At 39.4% G+C, this 25,733-nt stretch overlaps 2 protein-coding genes and 1 long non-coding RNA gene across 6 annotated transcripts in view; 1 reads left to right on the top strand and 2 right to left on the bottom strand.

Annotated features, from left to right (window-relative positions):
- The window catches only part of noc2l (NOC2-like nucleolar associated transcriptional repressor), a 55,946-nt gene extending 52,119 nt beyond the window's left edge, over window positions 1–3,827 (bottom strand). The window contains exons 1-4 of the mRNA XM_057826841.1: window positions 3,660–3,827; window positions 3,228–3,356; window positions 1,646–1,829; window positions 1,325–1,562 (exon numbers count right to left, since the gene is read on the bottom strand). Coding sequence (XP_057682824.1) covers window positions 1,325–1,562; window positions 1,646–1,829; window positions 3,228–3,356; window positions 3,660–3,673 — 565 coding nt within the window. The 5' untranslated portion in view covers window positions 3,674–3,827. The remainder of the gene's footprint in view (window positions 1–1,324; window positions 1,563–1,645; window positions 1,830–3,227; window positions 3,357–3,659) is intronic.
- Window positions 3,828–13,240: 9,413 nt separating this feature from the next.
- Window positions 13,241–25,733, top strand: part of klhl17 (kelch-like family member 17) — a 43,350-nt gene continuing 30,857 nt past the window's right edge. Inside the window, exons 1-3 of one of the 4 annotated variants that reach the window (XM_057826860.1) lie at window positions 13,241–13,263; window positions 13,500–13,686; window positions 15,277–15,529. In XM_057826860.1, the coding sequence (XP_057682843.1) occupies window positions 15,316–15,529 (214 nt within the window). In that variant the 5' untranslated portion in view covers window positions 13,241–13,263; window positions 13,500–13,686; window positions 15,277–15,315. Of the gene's footprint in view, window positions 13,687–15,103; window positions 15,210–15,276; window positions 15,530–25,733 lie in introns of all 4 variants that reach the window. The other 3 variants (XM_057826865.1, XM_057826853.1, XM_057826873.1) reach the window with 3 other exon arrangements.
- Window positions 18,669–25,619, bottom strand: LOC130909952 (uncharacterized). The gene is made up of 3 exons (XR_009061812.1): window positions 25,241–25,619; window positions 22,470–22,556; window positions 18,669–19,329 (listed from the first exon to the last, which is right to left on the bottom strand). It is a non-coding gene; the product is annotated as an uncharacterized LOC130909952 (long non-coding RNA).

Below are 25,733 nucleotides of genomic sequence, written 5' to 3'. Positions count from 1 at the left end.
GAAATCAATACATTGTTTTGAGCGCCATTTTGTCAAGTGACGTCAGATTGAAGTAACACACAAAGTCGCGGTACTCCCCCCCCCCGACTTTTCGACTAGGATCTCCCAGTATTATTTTTCCTGGTCGGAGGTTGGAAAACTCCCGACTTCCCACCTTTCTCGAATGCAGCATTAGAACAGAATTCAGGGCTTCAAGCAAATATATCAGCTTTGTGTTGAACTACGCAGGCCCAGATTTCACACTGAATAAGTACAATAATTTCCGGACTATAAATCGCTTTTACCCCTCATTTTGAATCCTGCGGCTTATAGTCCAGTGCGGCTTATTTGTTGATTTATTTGGGTTAATAGGTAAAACTTTATTTGATAGCGGCATCATAAGACTGCCATAAGACAGTCATAATTATGACATTATTATGGGCATTAATGAATGCTTATGACATGTCATTATGTGTCATCCGGAAAATTATGTCACTAACTCCATTTATGTCCAGCTCATATCTTTTACATCTGTTCAAAATGGAGATTATTTGCCAGATAACACAAAATGTCAAAAAAAATCTGTCATAAGCATTCATTAATGCTCATGGCAGTGTCATGTCAGAATTATGATGGTCTTATGACAGACCTATGGCACAACTGTCAAATAAAGTGTTAACAAATTCTATAACTAGCAATGAACTAAAAATCTAGAACAGACTGAAGTAATAATTAGCACAGAACATGAATTTTGTTATTTACATCTGTAGCGCCGCAGTGCATGCTAAGGAGGCATGTTGGATGACAACAGTGTTGAGGGCAGCTGGCAGCAGAGGTTGACTGTCTCCTCCAAGAGAACAAGGATGCCAAATTGAAGCTTTTTGAAGGAAAAAAACTTTGCAGCCAATTGGTTCAAAGCTTCATGGTGGTTCATTTGGTCTTATGATGCCGCTGTCAAATTAAGGTTGATATCCTTTGGTATAAATATCTCATAATACAGTGAGGACAGCTGTGGCTCATAGTCCAGTGCGGCTTATCTATGAACGATCTATGAGGTTTTCGTGTCAAATTTGGTGGGTGGCGGCTTATAGTTAGGTGCGCGTTATAGTGCTAAAAATACAGTACATTTGTGACTAAATACAGAGATTGTCATTATTTCAATATACATAGTTTTTACGACATTGTTTTTGATAGAGTAGGAGCTTATATACTGTGAAATATTTGAAGATATTAACCAGTGATCGGTAATGCATGCATTCAAATAATTTAAAAATAAATGTATACTCTGGTTGGGAGGAATTACAATGCTAGTAAAAAAGTACCTGCGTGAAATTAGGTGCGTTACCTGAACTGTCAGCCACAACGTATCGGCACTCGGCATTTCCTTCACCCTTAGTTGTGGCAACAGCAGCTTTGAAGGCCTGGGTGATGTCTCTGATGAGACTCATTGAACATTCCTTTTTGAGAGACGCTTTCCAGTCTTCGATCATTTTTTCAGTGACTTTAATGAGATTATCTGTCGCCTTTGATTTCTCGGACTCTTTTGGAGACTCCTCATCCTGCTTCTCTTCATCGCTGGCCTCCTACAGAATAGATAATTTTGTCGACAGGGATTCGGAATTGTTCATGAATGCATGGTCAAGTCACAAACTAGTGTCAGTCCTACCTCCAGTGTGGTTGGAGGTCTATGGTATTTTTCTTCATCCTCATCATCAGAGCTGTCAGTGTCATCAAAATTCAGGAGGGTCTGGTCATTTTCCTGCAGGAATTTATAAAACTCTGGATCTTTGTCTTTTAATCGAGACAGCTGCTCCTTGTGCTGGGACGCTTTACCCGGCTTTACTTCAGGCCTAAAGAAGGTAAAGCATTATAAACTTGTAAACTAAGGATTAGTACAGTGAAATCAATGACAATTACGATATCTCACTTTGAAACATACTGACAATGTAGGAAAACCCCCTCGAATTTACACTAAAACATATCAAGCGCCTAATAAATAAGTCAGGTCCATAAATACTTTAAAATTGAGCCAGTTTTTGGGATCTACGTGCATTCTTTGACCTTTACTGTAAGGGTATTTAAATCCAAATAAGTTAAACAGATAAGATACAACATATGTAAATGTGCTTTTAGTATTAAGGGAATAAAATAATTTGACAAACTTCCATAACCATAAATGAAATTGAAATTGCAATATGAACTGCTAAAAATGCGCTTAATACTTCAGTCTTATCCAGCTGATTTTGTTAGCGGTCATTGTAACAATAAAACCAAGGAATCCAGTTGCATAGATAGTAATAAATGCATACCCATGCCAAGAAACAACAATTCCATAGCGACAGAAACCCAATATTAATTTGGTACTGCAAGCGGAGGTAACCAAACCGAATGAAAACGAAAAATTCTATGCTTCATTTCGGTGCACGTTTTTTTTTTTTTTTTCCGACCCCAACCCACGAGCTTCTCCATAAACATCTGTGACTTCAGTGGAGCGCTTCACAAGCTACAGCCAGGCAGCACAAGAAGGGTTTTTTTGTGTTGTTTTTGGAAGTATTGGTTCAAAAACTGTTTAAGCACCAGAATCATTTTAAAAAGTAACAAGTAGTACCCGGTATTGGATAAAACCCAAATGATATCCAACCCTACAGATGGAGGGCTGAAAAACGTTTGTGGGCCTAGAGTCGTGCGCTCAAATTTCTGGATAAAACAGAAGTAAAACATAGATCCTTCCATCATTGCGGTTTTAGAAAAAACAACTTTTGGTTGGTCAGTTTTTAACTTTTACATGCCACTTAAGTAATGAATGGAATACAATCCAACTCAAAAAAATAGTCTATCTCATGTCGCTCACTTCAAAGATAAAAAATGCTAATTGACAAGGACATTGCTCAGCGTTAATGCATATAGTGCAGGGTTTAAATATTTGGTAGGAAATCTGCTCTTATACTTGTCAATTGCTAGTTCTGTGCCTAGATAAATATTCAGTATATGCCATACTATTATTAGTTTCTATAAATTATGATACCGTTTTTAAAAAAAAATATTTTGACCTGTGGGTTTTGTCGTATTTAGATATTTCTAGGACAGATCGAATTGCCTTGTTGATTCTGACAGGGATGCAAGGCCAATGGAAATTAGACTTTTGTTTAGAAATAGATGGATGCACATTTTATTGTTGGCATTTTCATTACATATACTCTGATCCTCTACAACAACAAAGGGAAAACGAAACAAATGATGCGAATTACTCATTGAGCTGTTTCTTGTTCTTTAGCTTCAGTCCATTTTGCTTGGGGGGTTCGTCTTCAGTCTCCTCTTCATCATCTGAATCTAAGCCTGACCGCATGAACTCGTCCAGACTTAGGTCCTCTAGTTTTCTGGGACAAAGACAACATTTCTATTAATTATTAGGTTGACGAGGATGTTTCAAATTACGTAATCAAAAGTTTGCGGGCTCTGTACACCTATACAGTGTATGTGTTCATTTCATATGACGCTTTATTAGCAACAGCTAGCAAGGACTAGCTTAGATAGATAATTACAGATGCGTTTGGTTGACTTAGGCAAATTAACATTAGCATACTACCGTACTGAGTGTTAAAGAAAAGGTGGCGCGCCCATTTGGGCGAATATATACAATTATAGACAATCTAGAAAAGAAGATAAGAAACATCACAAACCGTTTCCCTGCCATGCTGTATCCAACATGTGATGTGACGCCGAAACTCAGTTACCCACAATTCCCAGCGATATTGCTTTTGCTGCGCTTGACAGTGACGTACAGTTATTCTCGCTATATCATTGGCCGGAGTCGAAATCCTCTCCTATAAAATGCCTGTTTAAAAAAGTGTGCCAGAAAGTTAGGCAACGTCTTCACTAGGACGGATAATTTTCTCCGGAGTATACTGCCGACTATTTTTACCTGTCCGCACGACTTTTAAGGGCCTTCTGCAAGGTACGGCTGCATTTGCTAAAAATACGCATGCGTACAAAGGACCAGCCTCGTGTGTTACGTCATGGTTTACCTCTGAACCGGAAACTCATTACTCTCGGTGCCGGCGGGAAATTTCGAGATTACCTCTCGACTAATGGCTCAGGGTTAGGGTTGCCACCTTTCAGAAATAGAAATAAGGGAGACCCCCTCGCGCCCAAAGCCTTACGGGCGAAAAAAAGCGGCATCTTCAAAACCTCTAAAATGCATAGAAATGTATCTGTTTTAGATTAGAAAAGTTTTCTCAGAAAACTGTATTGTGCACGATTTGGGCATGGCGGTTTCCTTGCAGCAGATTGTTTCGTTTTTTTCTGCAGGTCAGTGAAAACGAAATTGTGAATATCGTAATTAACATTTGTGTACTTGTCGGCACTGAATCCGGTCACGTGATCCACTGACAAGGCAATTTCTTAAGGGAATGTTCCAGGAGAGCTACAACTCCAGCAGCTGACTCGTCTGCATTCTCTATGAAGTCCAGCATTTTGTCGATGGGCCCAGACTCTGGACTGAAATACTGGACAGCAAGGGGAAACATCTTCCTGTTCTATTTATTCGAGGCATCAGTCTGTATGGAGAATGGGATGGGTGACGTTAAGATATTGAGCACATCACCCACTGCCTTTGGACCCAGGACTTGTTTCAACAGTGCCTCTTGATTTGTTCTCTCCAAAGTCATTTTCTTCATCATTTTGGAATCACATAAAAATCTTCTGATTGAACCTGTGTCCACAGTCAGCACTATTGTAGCACTGGCTGGCTACGTTTTACTGTGTGGTATTCCTGTGTCACCTCAGCTGCAGTAATTTAGAGGGTAGGAGTGGGATGATGTCAAATTCACTGGTAGCAATAGGACTATTTATTCAGTGTTAGTTGTTAATCTATTAGGAATAATTCCAAATGAGGAGCATTAGTTGGCGTAGCAAAATAAGATGTTCTTTATGAGTACATAAATTCAGTCCATATTGATTGATAATAAATGCATGTTTCAAAACAATATATAAAAAAAAATCAACATTCCTAAAAATAATCAACCATAGTAGCAACTGAAATAGTCTAACTATGCTCCTATCAATGCAAGATGTATTAAGGTAAATATAAATATAGTCTATATGTTGTCCATATACAAGAGCATAATAACATACCAAATCAAGCTCAGGGGATGTTTCAGGTACAAAGAATTATGACGAAGGCTCTTCTGGCATCTTATATTCCGTTTGTGGAGGTCCCCTGCAGCATGCTGTTTTACACCTCTGTGAGACACAGCAAAAACTTTCCTGCTTGCCTTGCAGTTCACTTTATAATCATCATCAGTGACTCTATCGAGCCACGGGTTACCCTCTTCCCACTCCAGTCTATTTTTTGGAGATGTTCCCCCTTTTGAGGATGAGGTGGGGTGTCCTGAGCTTCTGCTGTTGAAGAAGACATCTTTGTTTTAAAATCGCGCTGGCGGTGCACTGAGCAGAGCGAGCAAGATAACTTGGCAACGAACCCGGAAGTGGAGCGCAGTGCAGGGCAGACAGCAGCGGGCAGGCAGATAACTATCTTGCTGTCTTTAATATCTCCTGCCCTTTTTGTTCATTATTGTTGGCTCAGTAGTCACTCATGTGCGCAGGTGTGTGTGTTTGTGTGTGACAGGAGTGCATGGGCTGGGCGCACCGCCGCCCACTACTCCCCGCCGCCAGAACCGCGGGTCGCGCGGGTTCGCCCCATGGAACAGTTGTGAAATTCAGAATACACAGCGTTCCTTATTGGTTCAATACGGAACGCAACTTTTAATTCCCAATTACGGAACGATTCCGTATTTCAAGGGAAGGGTGGCAAGCCTACTCTGGGTGTAACATTTAATTTGCAGAAGTTTAAAAAAAAAAAAAAAAAAAGTTGCTCATTTAATGTTCGGAAAAAAGCCCTTGGACACTTTACAGAAGTTTTGGAAAAATAATTTGTGGACTGATGAAACCAGTTGAATAGTTTGGGAGTAACAACGTCATGTGTGGACGAAAAATGGAACCACTCACCAACATCAACACCTCATTCCCACCGTTAAGCATGGTGAAAGGAGCGTCATGATTTGGGGCTGTTTTGCTTACTCAGGGCCTGGACAACTTGCAATCATTCATTGAAAGATGAATTCAAAATATTAAATGTGATGGTTCACTTACTTATTTTCCCCCCTTCTGTCACTGTTTGCATACAGTGCTCAATAATAAATGAAAATCTGTAAATGTTTGGGTGGGGTTAGTTAAAGCAGACTTTTTCATCTGTGTGATTTTGACAAAGATCAGTTCACATTTAATAGTGATTTTATGCAGAAATGTCAGAAATTCCTAAAGGTCCAGATACTTTTTCGTACCACTGTATGAGCAATTAAACATTATGTTGTTTCATCTTTTTGATAGTGAATCTTTTAAACACATGAAGCACACAAAACAAAGTTACTTGATTCTGGGATTGGGAGAAACGTTACACAGAATATAGTGCTGGTGTTGGTTTTATTTTCGCTTTTATTTATTAATTAATGATCACTTCCACCCCCTCCCAGTCAAAATGTTTTTGACATCTATTGCTGTTTATTGGAGTTTTCAGAATCAATTTCCTTTTTTACCACATCAAATACTGTACACTGCCAGTTATGATGGTTGCCACTTAACCCAAACTTACTATTTCCTGTCCTGTCTTTGTCTCAACAGGAATCATTACTGCAAAACTGAAAAACATTAGGATCTGCTCCAGGAAAGCATTCGACTCCGGTCATAGAAGTGGGCATGGACGTGTCGTGTTATTATATTTCGACGCGTGTGAGGCTATTTGGGGAGGAAGTCGAGGCACCGCTTTACTCGATGAAGATGTGGGCACAAATGACATTAACAGTGGATACCATGACTCAGAAGTGCCACCGTCATTACCATCCAGCCCAATGTCAAACAGTTCATCGATGGAGAGTCGGAAGCGGCTTCTTGATCATGGGCTAAGGGACCACAGGCACATAAAACTTCGCAAGAAGCTAACCACAACGTCCATTGCTCAACAGGATCTGGAGCTTAAACGGAACTTTTTTCAGCAGTAGGACGCAATGGACAGAGCTTTTCTTCAAAGGATGGATCGTATAATTATAAATATTGAAAGGCTTGTAGACCATCTCACACAACCTCGGCATCTAGGTGTGCGCCCAATCACAGATGAGTGGTTTAAGCTGCCCCGCCCACTATAAAAGACAACTTGCAATCATTAATGGAAGAATGAATTCAAAGTTTATCAGGATGTTTTGAAGGAAAACATGAGGCCGTCTGTCAGACAGTTGAAGCTAAAAAGCGGATGGATGCTGCAACAAGACATTGATCCAAAACACAGAAGTAAATCAACTTCAGAATGGTTGCAGAAGAACAAAACACATGTTCTGGAGCGGCCAAATCAAAGTCCAGACTTGAACCCCATTGAGATGCTGTGGCATGACCTAAAGACAGCGATTCATGCCAGACATTCCAGGAATCTGACTGAACTACAGCAGTTTTTTAGAAAACAATGGGACAAGATTAGTCCTGATCGATGTACCGGACTGATCTGCAGCTACAGGAAGCGTCTGGTTGAAGTAATTGCTGCCAAAGGGAGGGCCACAAAATATTAAATGTGATGATTTACCAATTTATTTTTCCCCCTTCTGTTATTGTTTGCATACTATCCTCATTAAAATAAGAAAACCTATGAATGTTTGGTTGGTTTTAGAGCAGACTGTTTTTTCATCTGTGTGATTTTAGCAAAGATCAGATCACATTTGATGGAGATTTTATGCAGAAATGTGAGAAATTCCAAAAGGTTCAGTTTCTTTTTCATACCACTGTACTAAGAGTTAGAGGGTATTCTAACTAAAGAGTATGGCTTAAAATTCGCTTGGAAACAATTCACAAGTTGCATGAATCAATACCTCGGACAATTGAGGCTACAATTGGTGCAAAAGGCGGACCTACACCATATTAGTGTTTGTTGATTATTTAACGTCTTTCCATTATTTTGACCAACCCCTGTAAAAAAATAAAATTGTACAATATTCCCTGGTTTTTAACCCTGCGTAAGACTCAACCCTTTTATTGTTTAATGGTGTGTTATTTCATGTTTGTTTTGTTGCCTGTTGATCAATTATATTTTAGTTTTTGTACATGCACATTATGTGCATGCCTCTTCCTAGTGAAAGTACCCAGAACACCTCACCAGGGAGGTGACCTTATTGGATATTGAAATATTAATATCTAATGTAATTGATAATTAATCGTTGTTAGATTAATGCTTTATGGTTGTCCTTTCATTCGTTTGATGAGTAGACAGACAAGGATAAGTCCAGTACTTTACCATTTATTCATTAAAATATTCTGGGAGAATAACAGCATTGTTGGGTTCAGATTAACTCACCCAAACAGAAATGCAGAAGAGAGTTGAACCAGTCAGTACTCACACTAGTCCCCTGAACCCGCATGTGGTATCAAAACCTACACAATACAGAGTAAATTTGCAATTCTTTAACGCAAGCTGTCCTCTGATTGGCTATGACTAGGTACATTCTTATGATGATTCATCGGCTTCCTCTTTCGCCCCAGGACAAAAAGTAAAACAGGCGCTTAAAGGAGAGGAAAACACCTATAACACATGCATCCTGTTGGAAAAAAATCAAATTCAATAAATTGAAAAAACAAAACAAGATTTTTCTTTTCGAATCCGCTATCGTGTAAAGACAAATGTAAATGAAAACAATTTTCCCTGGGAAGGCCGCCTGAAGAGGGGGCAAACATTTTAAAATGCGCAGATCGTTCTCCCTACTCATGGTGTCATGTAATCCTTTTTCCAGTCGTTTGATGCAGGAGTTTTGCTGGAAAAGCACAACGAGAAAAAAAAGCAATGCCAGTTTTAACAGTTACAGTAACTAGAAAAAATGTGTGCCTACATTTAGATATAGAGAGATATAATCTCTCGGCTGCTGTGTTTGAGTCTACCAATGTTTATGTGCGTGGGTATAACTGACGCTGCAGTCGTCACACCATTAGCTGCGCTCCTAAGAGGTCCTGCTTGGGTTTAACAATTGTTTTCTCTGTTACCAGAGGTAAAAGAAATTTACCATTTGCATAGTTGAACACTGAGCAACAGTCTTTCAAGGTAATATGTATTACATGTTGACTTTTCCTTTAACCTGGCCTTTAGCTCAGTCGGAACGTCTGACAGTCACACTCACCCAATTGTCACTCCCACACCAAGACTCCACTTAGCAGTTGATGTCACAGATCACAGATATTCTTTATATATCCTGGGGCAGGCAAATAATCATGGTCTTCTAATGACCTATGTGATGAGTCTACAAGTAACAGCAACAGTTCCAATTTATATCATGTTTTTATAATATACAAATGCAGTGGTACCTCTACATACGAAGTTAATTCGTTCCAAGACCTTGTTTGGAAGTCAAAATGGTCATATGTCGAGCAGGATTTTCCCCATAAGAATACATTATAATTCCATTAATTCGTTCCACAGCCAGAAAACCTACACTATATCCTTAATAAATACTGCTGGTACCATTACAAATTGCAATTACGCATAGCAAAACAAATACATTATTAATAAAACCGTAATAATAAAATAATAATAATTCCTGCAATAATGTAACAAATCGGGTTCTAATGTGGCGGACATGTTTTGCGTGCTGTACCTGAACGCACCGCGTCGCTGATGTGACAGAGAGAGGGAGCGGTGCGATTGAGAGTACTTTAACTTTTAATGTTTTGTTGAGAACACTCTCAACTGCGGCGGACAGTAGGCGTGTTCAAGTTCTGAAACAAACGATAAAAACATGACAAAGCTGGCGATTTCTTTGGCTATGTTACGACAATAATACCTTTCACCTTAACTTATGGAGACTGGCGAACGGAGGTCGGAGGACCGTGGAGATCGTAGACGTGCTATACAATACAGTTCACGGATACGTAGCCCACACTCATAATTTTCTGTCATTTCCATCTTCTTTTTAATGGTAACCGTCACCATTTTACTTGTTTCACCACCATTTTGAAACCTGTGTTGATTTCTCTCACAAGAAAATCCGCCGTCTGTCCGTCTGCATGGCTGTCATTGTGGTCGTATTTCAAGAATATCGTCAGATGTAGAAACAAATGGTGAGTCAAATTTTAAGTTGGATGTCGAAAAGATCGTGTATTGAAGAGATCGAATGTCGAGATACCACTGTACAAATAAAAAAACTGATATTTGGCATCAAAGTTACGTCTGTTTTCGTGCTAGCATCACTAAAATGCATATAAATAGTACCTTGGAAGTTGTCACCTTGGGGAATCAGGATTTCTGCATTTGTGCGCTCTGAAGAGAAAACATTGTTATGCCGATACCAAAGAACAAGTACAACTTTGGTAAAGATAATACCACTACCTTTCAACTCAGGGATGACGAAAGGTTTCAACTGTGAAACATTTACAGTTTGTTTCAGCAGAGTACCAGATTTGGTGGATAGTGTTGCCACACCCTTTCCAGAAATTAATGCTACGATGTAGGGACCAGACCATTTAGCCTCCAGTCGGCCTCCTTTTCTTTTGTTCGCTTTAAGGACCTCATCACCAACGTTGAAGGGGAAGGATTCAATGGTCGAACATTGAGCAATTTTTACATTTTGATATACCTAAGAAAACAATAAATGTTTTTAAGTCATGGTTAGCTAAAATAACAATATGCCATTACTTTGGCATGCAGATCGGCAATTTCTGCAGTCTTGGCCTCTCGGTGTTGTTTTGCGTCTTCAACACATTGGACCTCAACTTTTGGCGCGATGTTTATTACATCTGGTAAGCGGGGGTATCTTCCAAACATCCCACAGTATGGCATGTACTCAGTAGAGCTCTGTTTGGAGAAAAGAAAAACGTTTTTAAGGTTTTTCTATTTTGGTGTACATTGCTCTATCAGCAGTTCTCACAAAATATTACCTGCTTGGATGTGTTTATGGCTGCCACAATGCCTTTTAAATACATGTCCCAATCATTTTGCTCTATTCCGCAGTATTTAGAAAGTTCAGTCTTTATATTCTTGTCAGTGCGTTCATCCAGTCCATTCGCTTCCGGAAGGTAGGCAGATGTAACGCAGGGCTTGATGCCCAATGTCTCCGAAATACCTTGGTTGACCTGCAGGCACATAGGTGAATGCCTTGAAATTTGCGGTAGGATTAAGTAAAAAAAATTGCATAACCCACTGCTTTTAAATACATAATTTTACCTCGTTTGCAAATTCCTGCCCTTGGTCAGTGATAATTTTCTCGACAAGTCCAAAGTCAAGGAGAATGTTGGTGATTTTTTTTGAGACCTCATTGGCGGTTTTAGTGTAAAGCGATTTTGCCACAACCCACTTTGTAAAAAGGTCTGTAGCTGTAAGAATATACCTGCAACATGCACAATTTTTTAAAATGCGTTGCATGACAATCATGTTCCCTAAAATTGAATTTAAAAGCTACACACACTCCCACAAATGAAATCGAATATTACTTTTTGCCCTTTGCTGTGGTGGGAAGAGGACCAATCAAATCTATCCCAAGGACAGCCCATGCTTCTTGAACTTGTTTTGGGTCAAGGACAGGTGCAACAGTTTTCGCTGTTTCATGACGCTGACAATCTTGACACTCATCAACCTTTGAAATGGCAATAAATGGATTTCAGTTTACTTAACATTTACATCTGACTTATCAGATCTTTAATAAGCAGTTACAATTAGCGTAGCTTAGGTTTCCTTCAGAGTAGTGAAAATTTTAAGAAACACATGAATACCCATTTTCTGACATCTGCTTGCAGTGTTCTCCAATGGTAAGATGCTATGACCTTCTCCATTGTTCGACGCCTTCCAGAATGACGCCCACTGTCCAGGTTGTTGTGGCAGCGCCTCAATATATCACAAATTTGAGACTTAAACACCACCAAGCGTTGTCTGCCTTGATAGTTGTAATACAACTTCCCATCTATGTAGCACAAAAACACAACATTAACTTATAATGCACTTGTTGATATATACATCTTAAAAATATGAGTGCCTCATGTCTTTAAAGAAAAAAAAAAAAAAACAAAAAAAAAAAAAACAACAACTTCAAAATCTTACAGGAGGTTCAACTTACTTTTGATTGAGTATTTTTTGGCTGCCCCACGAATGTGGGCCTTTCGACCCCCGGGACATTTTGAGGAGACCGCCTTGATGTCGTATGTTCCTTTCTTTAAATAATGAAAAATTTCCTCATGTAAATCATCCATTATTGACTCAATAGATAAACCAACCCGAACAGTTCGTGCAACCCGAGCGTTGATGTGACGTCCCTACACGAACAGTTTGTTCAACCCGAGATTTACTGTGACGTCATCAGCATGCGCAGGCTCTCGAACAGTTTGTGCAACTCGAACTGATTGTGTTGCTGTAAAGCGGATTTTAAAACAGACAAAACAACGCACTTTTAATAAATTAAGGTGTCATCCCCTCACAATCTAAGGTTGATGAAAGTTATGTAAACGAAATTTATCTGGAGAGCACGAAAACCTGAAAATGTGTTGGTGTTAAACATCCACTGTCGGCTTTAAATAATCCATGGACAGGTAGCACGCCCAAATGTATTGTTTTTTGGGAAAAAAATATGTTTTGGAAGCAAATTTTCCACAAACTTGCCAGAAAAAAAAAGCGGGGTAAAAGAAAAACTGATCACAGAAGCTGCAGGTGAGCATACATACGCAAGGATTGGCTAAACGATAGATATTTCAAATATATGACTCTAGTTGCTTAATGCGCTCACAGCCAATGGGTGCTGCCGTCATTACTTGTCAACCATTTTGTGTCAGTAACATTTGGATAAACATAACATTGTAGCTAATGAAGCGTGCAACTTGGAAATAGCTATAAATTACTCAAATTTCAACCGATTTTCAAACAGATTTCTTTTTCATAAACGCCAGATATGCAGTAAATTAACTGCATACCTAGATTTATGATAATATTTTTTTCAACATCCAGCTTGAATCATAGTTATGGTCAATCAGTTTGTTATTAACCAAATCGTTTGTAAATCCATCAAGACATCAGTGGATTAATTTAGTGGGTTATGTGTATTTTAGTGGATAAAGTCACTCACTTTACGTCCGCTGGTGGAGGTTTCCCGACGCAAAATGGCAGCCACTTGCTTACAGCCATCAAGTCCGCCTTTAGCCATCTACCATTATATGTATGATATCTATGGTAGAGTCAATCAAAACCACTTCCGGAGTCGGAGGCGGGCTCATTTTAAGGTCGTATTTTCCATATCGTTGCTCGAGTTTGGTATACTCAAGTTGAATATTCAATGTATATTTATGTATATATGTTTAAAAAAATAAGTGCTAACCGGTGTGCAGTATTAACCCAAGCTTCCAATGCAATACGTTGGCGCCGTAGTCCAGGTTTTATTGGGAAGTTCTTGTTGTACCTTAACAAGAACATTGTCAGCGTCCATACCTTTTTTTTTTTTTTTTTTTTTTTAATACAGTGACGTCAATCGTATACAACACGAAAGAGTCTTTTGCTGAATGTTTCCTATGGTTGGGAGGATCATGGCTAGATAGCCCATCACTGAAGCTGCTTTCCAAACCATCCTGACTGCGATAGCTGGAGGCTCATCTTCCATCATTTCGGGAAAGACACGAGTTGCAAATATAACCGCAACCAAGCTACCGGTAAAGAAAGAATAAACCTACTGTATCTTTTCTGCTGGTGATGTTATCGATAGACATTGGGAGAGCAGGTTGAAAGAATCATGCATTAATACAATTATCAATTTGTATTGCATATTACCTTAGTTCTGTGGTAATGCTAGGTAATATTCGGAGACAAGCTTCATGGGCATGGAATAAAACTGTCTTCATCAGCAGAGCATGATTAGTGAGTGGTGGGTTTTTGCGTTGTGCGTCGTATTATGTTTAATAAATGAACTCAAAGCTTGGATGCCAGACAACTACTGGCGTCACTTGATATTGTATTGTGCAGAATGATAAAGCGACGTGACAACACAGTGTTGTGTTCAGGGAAAACACAAGAAACCAAATATGCCTTAACCAAATTAATATACAGTAGGGGAGAACAAGTATTTGATACAGTGTATCAAATACTTGTTCTCCCCACTGTATTGTTTGATATGTTCAGCTTTGAGCATTTTGCTTGTTTTTCTTTGGACCATTTGACCTCCGTACCCGCATCCATGGTGTAGGTAATTTTCCCCAGCTAAGTGGGTAAACCTGAATTAATGAGATACAAGCACCAACCACAATTAGTATAATGATAAAACGGCCCGATAGTGTTTAGTTTTCAAATGTAAGCATTATGAAATATGCATGAGAGACCCTTTTCCCTTAAAATAGCCCTCAGTCAGAGGATCTTCATAGGTTTTCCAGATGTATCTAATAGTAAAGTGTCATATAGTTTAGTCACTTATTGCTCCTCAAATTCTTCATTACTTTACTGTTCATGTTCTTTCCTGTCTACTAGATTAATCGCTTCGAATTGATATGTCGTTTCTTTAAACCTGCCTCAAAACCCACTTTTATTGTTTGGACCCTTCCCCCCAAATATATCAATTATTTTTTCTTGAACTTTCCATGAAAATGCAAACGCACATACTTATTAGCATACTGTATATTTAACCATTTAATGTTTAAGATTGTTCAATCTTGTGAAGTTTGTCTACATGATGTAGGATTTACTGTATTTAAGACATACCTAAGGAATCAGCTCCATGATTATCTTATACCAACCATTAATACAAGGGCTTTAACTTTTGATCCACTGTAAAACTGTGTTCTTCCTTGCAGCGAAGGTATAAAAAATACTTTATCACCAGTTGTCGTAGTATTGCTTAACACAGGTGAAGTGTATGACCGGATTCAGTATTTATTAATATATTCATTCATTTTTTTCATTACATTTTCAAACTAGACGCTACTGTTGTCCAATTACAATACACGTTATAATGAAAATAAGTACTGCATTTTAGACCTAATGTTTTTTTAACTTTGGTCTTTAATCAGCATTGACGCCGAGTGCCCAGCCAGCATGCAATTAATGACTGGACTTCTTGGATTTCTGTTGTGCTGACAGGCGTCCTTTCATAGCTGTCATCTTGAGACATGCAGCAGTAACAAAAAGAGCCATGATTGCTCAGGACACCTGTCATATCACCTGCTGATGAACTAAGCTCATTGAGGTGGAAGACTGATGACAAAGGATGTTTTACACTGTAGTGTTATAAGTAATGACACTCAATCTTTCAGTTGCCCAGAGTGCGGCACAGGCACGAGCCGGCGACCGCCATGATGGAAGGAGGCATGCAGCTGCTGAACCGCGATGGCCACAGCATCTCGCACAACTCCAAGCGCCACTACCACGACTCCTTCGTGTCCATGAACAGGATGCGACAGCGTGGGTTGCTCTGCGATATTGTGCTCCACGTCTCTAACAAAGAGATCAAGGCGCACAAGGTGGTGCTGGCTTCTTGCAGCCCTTACTTCCACGCCATGTTTACCAGTAAGTTCAGCACACATAGCATCCTGCACTTCTTTTTCTTTGTGTTTTCAATCATATAGCATACATTTCAGTGACAGGATATTTAAAGTAGCGATAGACCGGCTGTTATATCAGGAAATTCGCCGTATATCGGTATCACCCTTTTTATAAATCCGACCGGCCAATATAAAAAGTCCATTTAAAACTAGGGATAGGGACTAGGGATTGCACCATTTGTCAGAAGATCGGAATGGGGTGAAAATGATCAGGTTATTAATTAAAAATATATATATATTTATGTTTTTCTGCTTTATGGTTGTACAGCCTCACTCTCCCTCCTGCTGCTCTTCTTGTTCAGCAGTGCACTGCAAGTTTTTCCTGTTAAGATTAACGATGATTGACAGGTGTTAAAGCTTTACGTAACCCTGTAAGCTTGGCAGCGCTACCTTCAAAGGCCCCGAATGTGTCAATCGCCGTTTAGCTTGTTAAACACTTGTGTGCTGTGGCAACTCATTGTGTGTATGCGTATGTGATGGCTGTTCTGAGCAGTTAGCGGATTTGAGTGGACTCACTCAATGAAGCATTTCACAAAGACAAGCATTTTTCCATGTTATTCTTGTTTAAAAATAATTTGCATTATGAAGGTGACACGGTGGGACAGTATCATGTTTAAAAAAAAAAAAATTTTTAATGTTTTGGGGAACAACACTTTTTTTCTGGAGAGCTATTTTACCTTTTATTCAACTTTACAAGAGATGTTTCTGAGTCTAGGAAATTCAGGCACTTCTGGAGCTATTTTTTTTATTTATGGGATTCAGTAAACATGCTTTAGCATTTCGATAAAGTTCAGTTATTAATTTTTTTTTTTTTTTTTGCGCCAATTTTTACACTTTTAGTGCAAATGAATATTGGCTCCAAAAATAAAAAACAATGCAATCGGTGCTGAAAAACTAATATCGGACGATCTCTAATTTAAAACTCTGACATTTAATATTAAAAACAACATACGACTACATTAAGCACCATCTTCTTTTTCAGCATCATTGTTCCCCTGGCTCCTTTTCCTGCAAGGAGCACAGGTGGTCAAAGGTGTTATGCCACTCACATTTCCTTTCCATACAAGACCATTGTGCTGCGAAAGTGCATTCAGACGCCTTGACATCAGCCTCATCTGGTCCCACTCCCAGTCACTAATTAATCCACTCTTGAGATTTGTGCCTTATTATTGCCAGTGCAGCTGTTGTTTGAGTAGAAGTGGGCCTTTAGCAACCTGACATGTTTCTTGAATAATAACCAGAAATGGGTAAAGTAGCCAAATTTTTTACTCAAGTTTAAGAGTAATGTTACTTCAAAAATAATTTCACTCAAGAAAAAGTAAAGGTAGTCATCCCAAAAAATGTACTCAAGTACAAGTAAAAAGTATTTGGGTGAAAAGAATGCTCAAATAATGAGTACCATTTTGAGTAACTGCTTACGAATTGTTACTTTTGCTTATGAATTGCTTACTTTTTTTAAACAATGGTATTTTTTTCTCAGCACAAAGCTATCTATATGGACTGTTAATGTTATACCTATTACATCAGATTAAGCCAAAAAAAAAAAAAAAAAAAAAACTCTGGGGAGAGAAAAAAAAAACTAGGGCTGTCAAAATTATCGCGTTAACGGGCGTTTTTAAAATTAATCACGTTAAAATATTTGACGCAATTAATGCATGCACTGAATGAGCCGCTCTTGCATTGCCTCAAACAGATTTCAATGAGGCCGTTTATGGACATTAAAGGGGAAGTTCAGATTTTTTGACAGGCTTAATCTTCGAGTTGGGGGGGGGGTTAATTAGTCAGTGGAGTAAATTTCAAAATATTACGTAGCGTTTGTTAGTCTTTTATTATTTTTCAGGGCTCCGGAGTGGCTATGCTAATGCAAGTCAATATGCCTAATTAGCATACCAATTTAAAAAAACAGGCACGCAGGAGAATCACCGATGACGCATGCAATCAGTAGTGTTGGCTATGTTTTCAGGATAAAGTTATTGCATGTCTATAACTGCAATATGAAGAGTAAAATTAGTAATTCAGTTGCTTTGCAGAGAACAAGTGCCGGGCACTCAGGGCGGAGGGATATCACGTTGGTCTGTTCACCGCTGTTTTTTTTTTTTTTTTTTTTTGTGGCAGCGACGCAACTTCCCGACACGAGTTTTCATGAACTCAATATATCGCTGCATAGTGACGATGAAAAAGCATTTCGATGCATAAGTGAACACGAAGCCTTTTTACCACTTATCAACAAAGGTGTTCTAGAAACTTTTTTTCTTCGTTGACAAGATCAACTGGAAGAAAAAACCAAGGCCAGCAGGCCCAAATGGTCAGCTATCAATGAGGTAAGTGAATTCCTGCATGCCTTATTTTGCCGCTGGGCGAATATTCGTAATGGTCTCATAATAAAACTACCTATGGTATACTCTAAGCTTCATTCTACTTCAGGTAAGCAGCTATATCATCTCAACTGTAATGCATTGTGAGCATAAAAGTATGATGTCATTACCAAAAGCAGTAGCTGTATGGCAATTATTTACGAGAATGTGCCTAAATCATCACGGGATATGTCAAAAATGAAAAACATTACAAAACCCTGACATAAGCAAATGTGTTGAACATAACTTCAAGTATCATTTCATGTATTACAAGTGCCGGTGATGGGCACCTTTGAGCACTTGAAGTTACGTAACTTGCAGACTATAAGTCGCTTCTTTTTCCCCTCATTTTGAATCCTGCTGCTTGTAGTCAAGTGCTGCTTATTTGTTGGGTATATTTAAAATGTATATTGCTAAATAATCTAGAGTTCTGTAACTTTTTATTATATACTGTTGATCTATAACATGATGATTTTGGAACTTTCTTGTTGAATCACCCTCTATTATGGTTTTGTTTTAGGCAACTCTAATTGGTGGCATATAGGGTTGTTCTTGAGTGGGCGTTGAAAGGCGAACATCTGGGAAGAGGCCAGCGACGTGTTCTTCCATCGTGTGTCGTCTCCTGCAACCGTGAGAAGTACCCTTCTGTCAGTGAGAACTACAATGCTTTTAGGGAAGCTGAAGATGCTATGCAATTTTTCTAAGTACAACTTACCTACATACCTTTTCATACCATTTCCTCCATACCCAGAAACGTTTTATCTTTTAAACCTTCACATTTCACAAATTATACAATATGTGTGTGTGTTTTTTTATTTTATTTTATTGTCGTACATTCAAAAATATCTACATTATAAAATATCTATTAAAAAAAAAAAAGGAAAATGTCTGCCTGCTTATTTTTTAAAGCGACTGACATGTTGTAAAATAACTTTTTCTTTGTCAGGCCTTTCGATGTTTACAATGTTCGGTGGAATACAGTAGTAGTTGGAGGCTTGAAATAGAAGTCTGGCTCAGCAAACTTTAATGATGAATCCTGCCGTCTTTCCAGGACACGCTCCACCAAATTCTCTCTGAATGTCTGCGTTGTTGGCTCGTAACAGCTCCGGGCAACCCATCTTTTTGTTTGCTTTGGAAACTCCAAGCTGTATTTCAAAGTGCCTAATAGAGTAAATTTGATAGAGATATGTACACGATAAGAAAGGTAGAGTGCAATTGTAATGGGACAAATGTTGACAGATTTCAATTTGGTCCATGACGTATGAGTAAGCGCTCCTCTGTTGCTGGCGCCTGACATTTTCATTGTGGTCCATAACAGACATCAGTGTCCTTGCCTTCATGGAGTTATAGACAAAGTGGAGCCTCTTTTGGGTGTACTTCAGCATCGCACTGTGGTATACCTCCAGGTCACCTACAGATCACAATAAAAAGTAGCTTGTTAGATATGTCATGATAATACGCCAGTGTTATAGACACAACCGCACCACGGAATAAGGCAAACCCTAGTATCAGAAAGAAAAAAAAAAAAATGCAGTATTTTCATGTTCAGCCAAAAAATACAGGAGACCAAAAAGATTTAATCTATCTGGTGTCCTGGTGAGGCAACAACTTAGTCAAAAATTTGCTCCTGTCGATCATCATTGTGTACTTTTGTTTTAAACAAAACTAAAATTGCATTTATATTATGTATGTGTAATGGACTAGGGATGTCAATGGCAGAGGATAACATTTTCTACTGCATTAAAATAAATGTTTGGAAAATTGCTTCTAATTCAATCAGAAATCAAGTGAGCTATTAGTGTTGTAAATAGTATAGTAGTGTGTAAAAGGTCTAGTCCTTCAGTGTTTCGGAATGTCAATCTATCTCTCTTAGTTGAAGAGGCTAAACAAACATGATGCATGTCTAGAGGTGTGACAATATATAGAAGATATATAGCGATAGTCTGTAGCCCAAAAGGTTATCGATATACTCCCACCAAAAAGTGATATATATTTAAAACACTAGAAGTGCAGGGGGATTGTGTTTTTGGCTATAAAGAAAGACCAGAAAGTCATTAGATGACCCCTATACCAAACTCAGGTGGATAGGTATAATTAGCATCTGAATGTTTGCAAATGCAGGACTACCTTTGGCTTTGTCAAACAATAGACCACTCAAACAAGCAATCAAGCAGAGGGGTCGCTGCCTGAGTGTGAAGGGGGGCACTCTTTATAGTTGTAAATAGCATTTGAATATTTGCAAATGCAGGACTCCCTTAGCTGCAGTTTCCTACTTACGTATGTCAGTGCCCTGAGGAATTCTGTGGCCAAGAGCTGGTGGAAATGATCCTGATTGAAGTCCACCCATGTGACTGAGATGGAGAGGAGATCAACCTTCAGCTGTGTTGGGACTCTGAGCTGTTTTTTTCTATCTTCCTAATTTTGTCAAAACGCGCACAATTCGATCACATTAGACAACCATACTGAGCAGTTAACAAAAACTAAAACATAATTATCAGGACATAAAGCTATTATGCTCGAGCGTTTACGTCACAGCAGCACGGGATCATGCGAGATTTGCGACAACGCAGCCATTTCGGAAGCACGTCTGCATCACGGGACATTTAAACTTAACAGCAAATACAATTCAAATACGAGTGCCAAAGATGGAAAAAAGTAAGGAAAACTTGCCAGTTCGATACAGAGACAAACTTGTTACCACGGCGAAGGACAGATATGTGAGCAATTTTAAGGATGTGAACAATGTTGACCCTTACGAGCAAGCCGAACACAAATGGAATAAAGATGTCGACAAGCTTCCACCACTACGCGAAATGGACATCATGCTTTATTTAGTGTTTGGTGTAAGTTACTACACTCATCAGCAATTCCGAAACTACAAATCGCTACAAAGCTACGAACAGTTTTGCTGCAGATGGGTGCAGGATCTGCACATTATGACCATAGCAAACGGCAACATCATCTTTCTAGCAAAGGTAGGCAATGTGTGTTTACATTAGTCTGTGACCACGGATGTACACATTTTTTGTTGCAGAAAATGTAGCCTGTGTACAAATTCTTTGCCACTCTCTCACGTCAAAATATTACAGCTTTTTCATTTAGCAACGACAGGAATTATGTCTTATGAAGACAATGCACATGTATGCATGCTAGTTGTTTAGCTGTAGCTATAGCTAACAACAGGCCGACTTAGGGGATAAAGTTACCGAAATTTGCGTAAACAAACGAAATTAACTTACCGGAGTGGAAGTGCATAGAGCAAACTCTGTGTGTAACTGGAGAATCAAACGTTATGCCCTTCCTTCTGATCGAGGCCACCCATGCCATTCTTCGACGTTTGGTAAGTTCAGATATGACCTTTCCCTCGCCTTTTCTCCATGTAGGGATCCGGAAGAAACTCAATGGTGTTCCGTCGAGCTGTACATTCTCCTTTCTATTCGATCGGTTGTTGCAATTCTTTACCGCACAATAATTTCCAACCATTTTTAAAGAGCGACCTGTGTTGAAACGCCTCACTGTTTATGTTTCCCGCTTCCAAAATGACGATAGCGGCGGAAACCTTGCGAGTGCCACGTCATACGCTCGAGCCTAATAGAGATTTATAGCGTAAAATAGAGGAAGGAAGTAAGTAGAGAGTAAATGAGAGGTGGTGTCGTAACTTTGCACCTCAATTCACATACAGGAATATGTAAAAGTGTCATCTGCTTGATTTTCTGACAAAGCCAAGGTAGCCCTGCATTTGCAAATATTTAAGATGCTTGCTAGTGTGAATGCGAATGCCAAATGAGGACCTCAATGCTAAAAAAAAATTCTGATTAGAGATAGATGACCCTTCTCTGGAAACAAGTGATTTGTATCAACTGATCCACCCTTGCCCTGGCCAGTGTTCAAAAGGTGTCACTGTTTAAAAATATAAAATAAAGAAAATCTTTGATTAGATGAGTGTCTATGTTCACTCAATGGCTGCCATTGACGGCGCTAGACATGCAATTCATTTTGAGTGGACTGGACATCGAGCACCGTCAATGGCACTGAAACCATAGCATGTCATTTACAGGTCATTTCTTGTTCATTTTAGGGCATTTTACAGGTAACTTCCTGTTGCATTGGAGTTGCTTCCTAACTGTTTGGGGATATTTTTGAGTGGTCAGTAAGCCTAAATCATCAGGAAGTGACCCGTTAAAAGGAAGTGATCGAAAATAAACTGGGAATGATGTGCAATGCCCCAAATCGAGCTCATTGACAGCCATATAAGTCCAATCCATTTGAAGTGGAAAGCTGGCTGGCAGCGAATAACTATCCACTGCCATCCCTCCCTCTTCAAACTGATTGGATCTCTAGTAGAGGTCCAATCAGTTTCTCTGTTTATTTATTTTTTTGTCGAATATCCTAGAAGCATTTCCTGACCGATTTATCGATAATTGTTGTATCACCGTTTTGTGAGATTATCTTTATCATAAGTCTTGTATCGCAAATCGTATCGTATCGTGAGGCACCCAGAGGTTCCCAACCCTAATATCGTGTGGCAATTATTACTAGATGATCACTTACTCGTGATGATTGTTGAATTGTCCTCGGCTGGCCTGATGTTGATGTGGTATCCTTCACTGGCGTGGACTGTGGTACAGCAGATCTTACCTATATTTCATTATCACAGAAGACAAAGTATGAACAAATGCTTGGCTTAGTAAGGCCTATCATACAAAAGAGAGCTGATCGCTTTGGGTTTTTTTTCATGTCATTTCAGGCATTCACATTAATATTTACAAATACAGTTCTGCTTTTACGCAAACGACAAAATTTTAAATAAATGCCTGAATGGGAGTGGGACGAAGATAACTACTTACTATAGGTAGAGTGACAATATTTAGATTTCCAAAAAAAAGGGGAAACTCGACCCGGCCTCGAGTTACTTAAATAATATTTATACAGTAATTATACTATAATATAAGATGATTAAAAAAGAAAGTGCCAAAATCATTATGTAATAGAGCGCAAGTATATAAGTTACAGAACTCTAGCTTGGATATATTTTCAATTCACCCAACAAATAAGCAACACTGAACTATAAGCAGCGGGATTTAAAATGAGGGAAAAACAGAGCGGATTATAGTCCGCAAATTAAGCAACTTCAAGTTTTTAAATCAAGTGTTCAAGGGGGCCACTTGTAATTCAAGAAATAATACTTGAAGTTATGTTCAACACATTTGCGTATGTCAGAGTTTTATAAAGAGAAAGTAGAACGCAGACAGAAAAAGCAGCAGCATCTACATGAATTTAGAAAACCACTCGGGACGCGCGAGGACATGACAGGGCAAAAGATCACCCTACGAATTTACCAACGGCACAACATAAACCAATTACGAACCATTTTTAAACCGAACCCAACCCAAATTGGAATAATTTACTGCATTTGGGATGGTTATATGAAAGTTGATCGTTGTTTCCTATTTAAAAACACGAACCATAAATATGCCCGATGTTTGTTACAAGTAGCTCGCTTTTGGTGTGCATGTACACCAGTGCTTCTCAATTATTTTCTGTTACGCCCCCCCAAGGAAGACGTAAATGTTTCGCGCCCCCCCATACTCTGCCGCCACTGGCCGCGTTTACATGCTGACTTTTATTCATACGGATTCAAATCATTCCGAATGGAAATTTCAGATCAGCTGTTTACATGTCACGTCATCTATTCCGATCCAGCGTTTACATGTGACTGCCTTTATTCCGAAAGGACGTTTGGCAACTGCCGTCTGACATGAGCAGATTAATCAAAACAAAGCGTCACGTTGCAAAACATGGAGATCGATCGTCGGAGTGCTGCTGTTTTAACTTTAACCCACTTGCTGTGTTTGTGGGGTCGTATCCGCTTCTGCTGTTTTGCTCTTTTGCCTTGTAGTAGCCGGTTTCCACTGGTTTCTAATCTGGTCAACGCTCCAGTCTATTCCGGCTTCGTGTAACCTCTCGTGAACTTTTTTAAATAGTTCACTGTTCCTCGTTTTACGCCCGTCTAAGCGAGCAATTATATTCAATTCTTTTAAAGTTTGAATTAAATACAATCTTTCCGCCGGACTCCAATTAGGTGCGCTGTGCTTGGAAGCCATGTTGCAAGTACTAAATAAAAAATAAAATCACTAAATAATAACACATTCAAATTGATTAGAAACGTTAACTCATGAGCACAATATAGTGTCTTTGGACAGAAGGACAGTTTTTATTTTCGCTGCTCACAATATCACCTCCAGTTTTAAATGGTGTGGGGTTATTTTGCACTGAGCATTCTAACAGTGTTCACTGTTTACTGATATAACACTGACAAAGCGGGACGATTGTTGGCAATATTTGGCACGTTTTCGCTGAAAAACAACCAAGCGGCTTATCAATGAGATTGGGGTCTAATGTCTTTAAGTGGCGTCTTAATTGATTTGGCTTCCGGCTGTCCGCTATAATCATTTTTAGACACAGTAAACAGTGGCATTTCCTCATCTACCACTGTATTAAATTTCAAAGCCAGAAGGCAAACGGCCCGAAAAAAGCGCATTCTCGGCGGCCGAGGGAGAACCGTAAGTGAGGGCGGTCGTCGTGACGATTCCAAGCCGAAAATGGCACTTCTCGGGCAGACAAGTGAGAACCAGAGAAGACGGTGGGTCGCTGCGTGAGTCCCTACAAGTGTAGGCGCAAACGGCTTTCAGAAACGGTGTAGGCGCACTATCCTATTCTATTCCCCGCACTATCCACTCGCGGGGGCCTGCGCTTGTCAGTGACGTTCCTTATTCTCGCTATATGAATATACAACTTAAGCATTTGTTAATAATACGCTCTGCGTGTAGTATCATCCATCGATTTTCCTTTTTAAATGAGCACTTTTAAGCGAACGCAAGAAGTAACAACGGGAACATTTTTAAACAGGCATTTCACGGGAGAGTATTTCGACTCTTCGGCCAATCACGGGAGAGCATTTCGACTCTTCGGCCAATCATATAGCGAGAGCGAGTGGATAGTGAGGGGAAGAGAATAGTGAACCTACACCGGCGCACAGCTCTCCAGCTCTTCTCTTCCGTGTGCTCTTGCTTACTTCAAAAATACTGCGCGCACTTTGAAAACGACTGCGCCACTGCCACCCACTGAGTGGATGTGCAAGTACACTTTATTCTAGTACGGCCAAAAAAACAAAACAAAACAAAAAAAGCATGTTCCCCGAGGTCACACGCGCCACCCCTGGCATCGCTCTGCGCCCGCCCCACTATTTGAGAAGTACTGATGTACACCAACACCTAGCAGAAGTGTATATGCGATATATTTCCATACATTATTTTTTTTACCTGTTTATCAGAAGATTTTGAAGCTGTTTGGGCAGTCGAAGGCACAGCATTAGGTTTCAGGAGAGAATAGCCACAAAATGTTTTCCTGATATCGGTTGTTGCGAAATGCTTGCTGCAAATTCGCCATTTTAGTCCTTTTTCCACCGGTGTGTGAATGACATATCCAGCAGAGAGTAACCAAAGTTTATATAGTTCCTCGTTCTTCACAGGGAAGCGGTGGACACTTTCTTTTGTCAATTTCTTCTGTATGTTTCCACAAGTTCTAAAAGCACATTTCACCATGCTGACGTCCTTTCGTGAACCTTTAGAAGAGCAGACTGACGTGAAGACAAGTGGCCGTAGCACTGCACTCTAGTGGAGTGTCAGTACGCATATGAAACAATAGTCCCGCAGAATTAAATTAATTACGGCAGTTTGGTGCGACATTTTTTTGGCTGCAGGGGATTTTTGTACATTGAGCTGCGTTTTCATTTTATTTGATTGTGTTAGATCT

Source organism: Corythoichthys intestinalis, chromosome 2 (assembly GCF_030265065.1).
Source record: "Corythoichthys intestinalis isolate RoL2023-P3 chromosome 2, ASM3026506v1, whole genome shotgun sequence".
Classification (NCBI taxonomy): Eukaryota; Metazoa; Chordata; class Actinopteri; order Syngnathiformes; family Syngnathidae; genus Corythoichthys; species Corythoichthys intestinalis.
The sequence above is the reverse complement of the archived record's forward strand: the minus strand, read 5'-3'. Positions and strand labels throughout refer to the sequence as shown.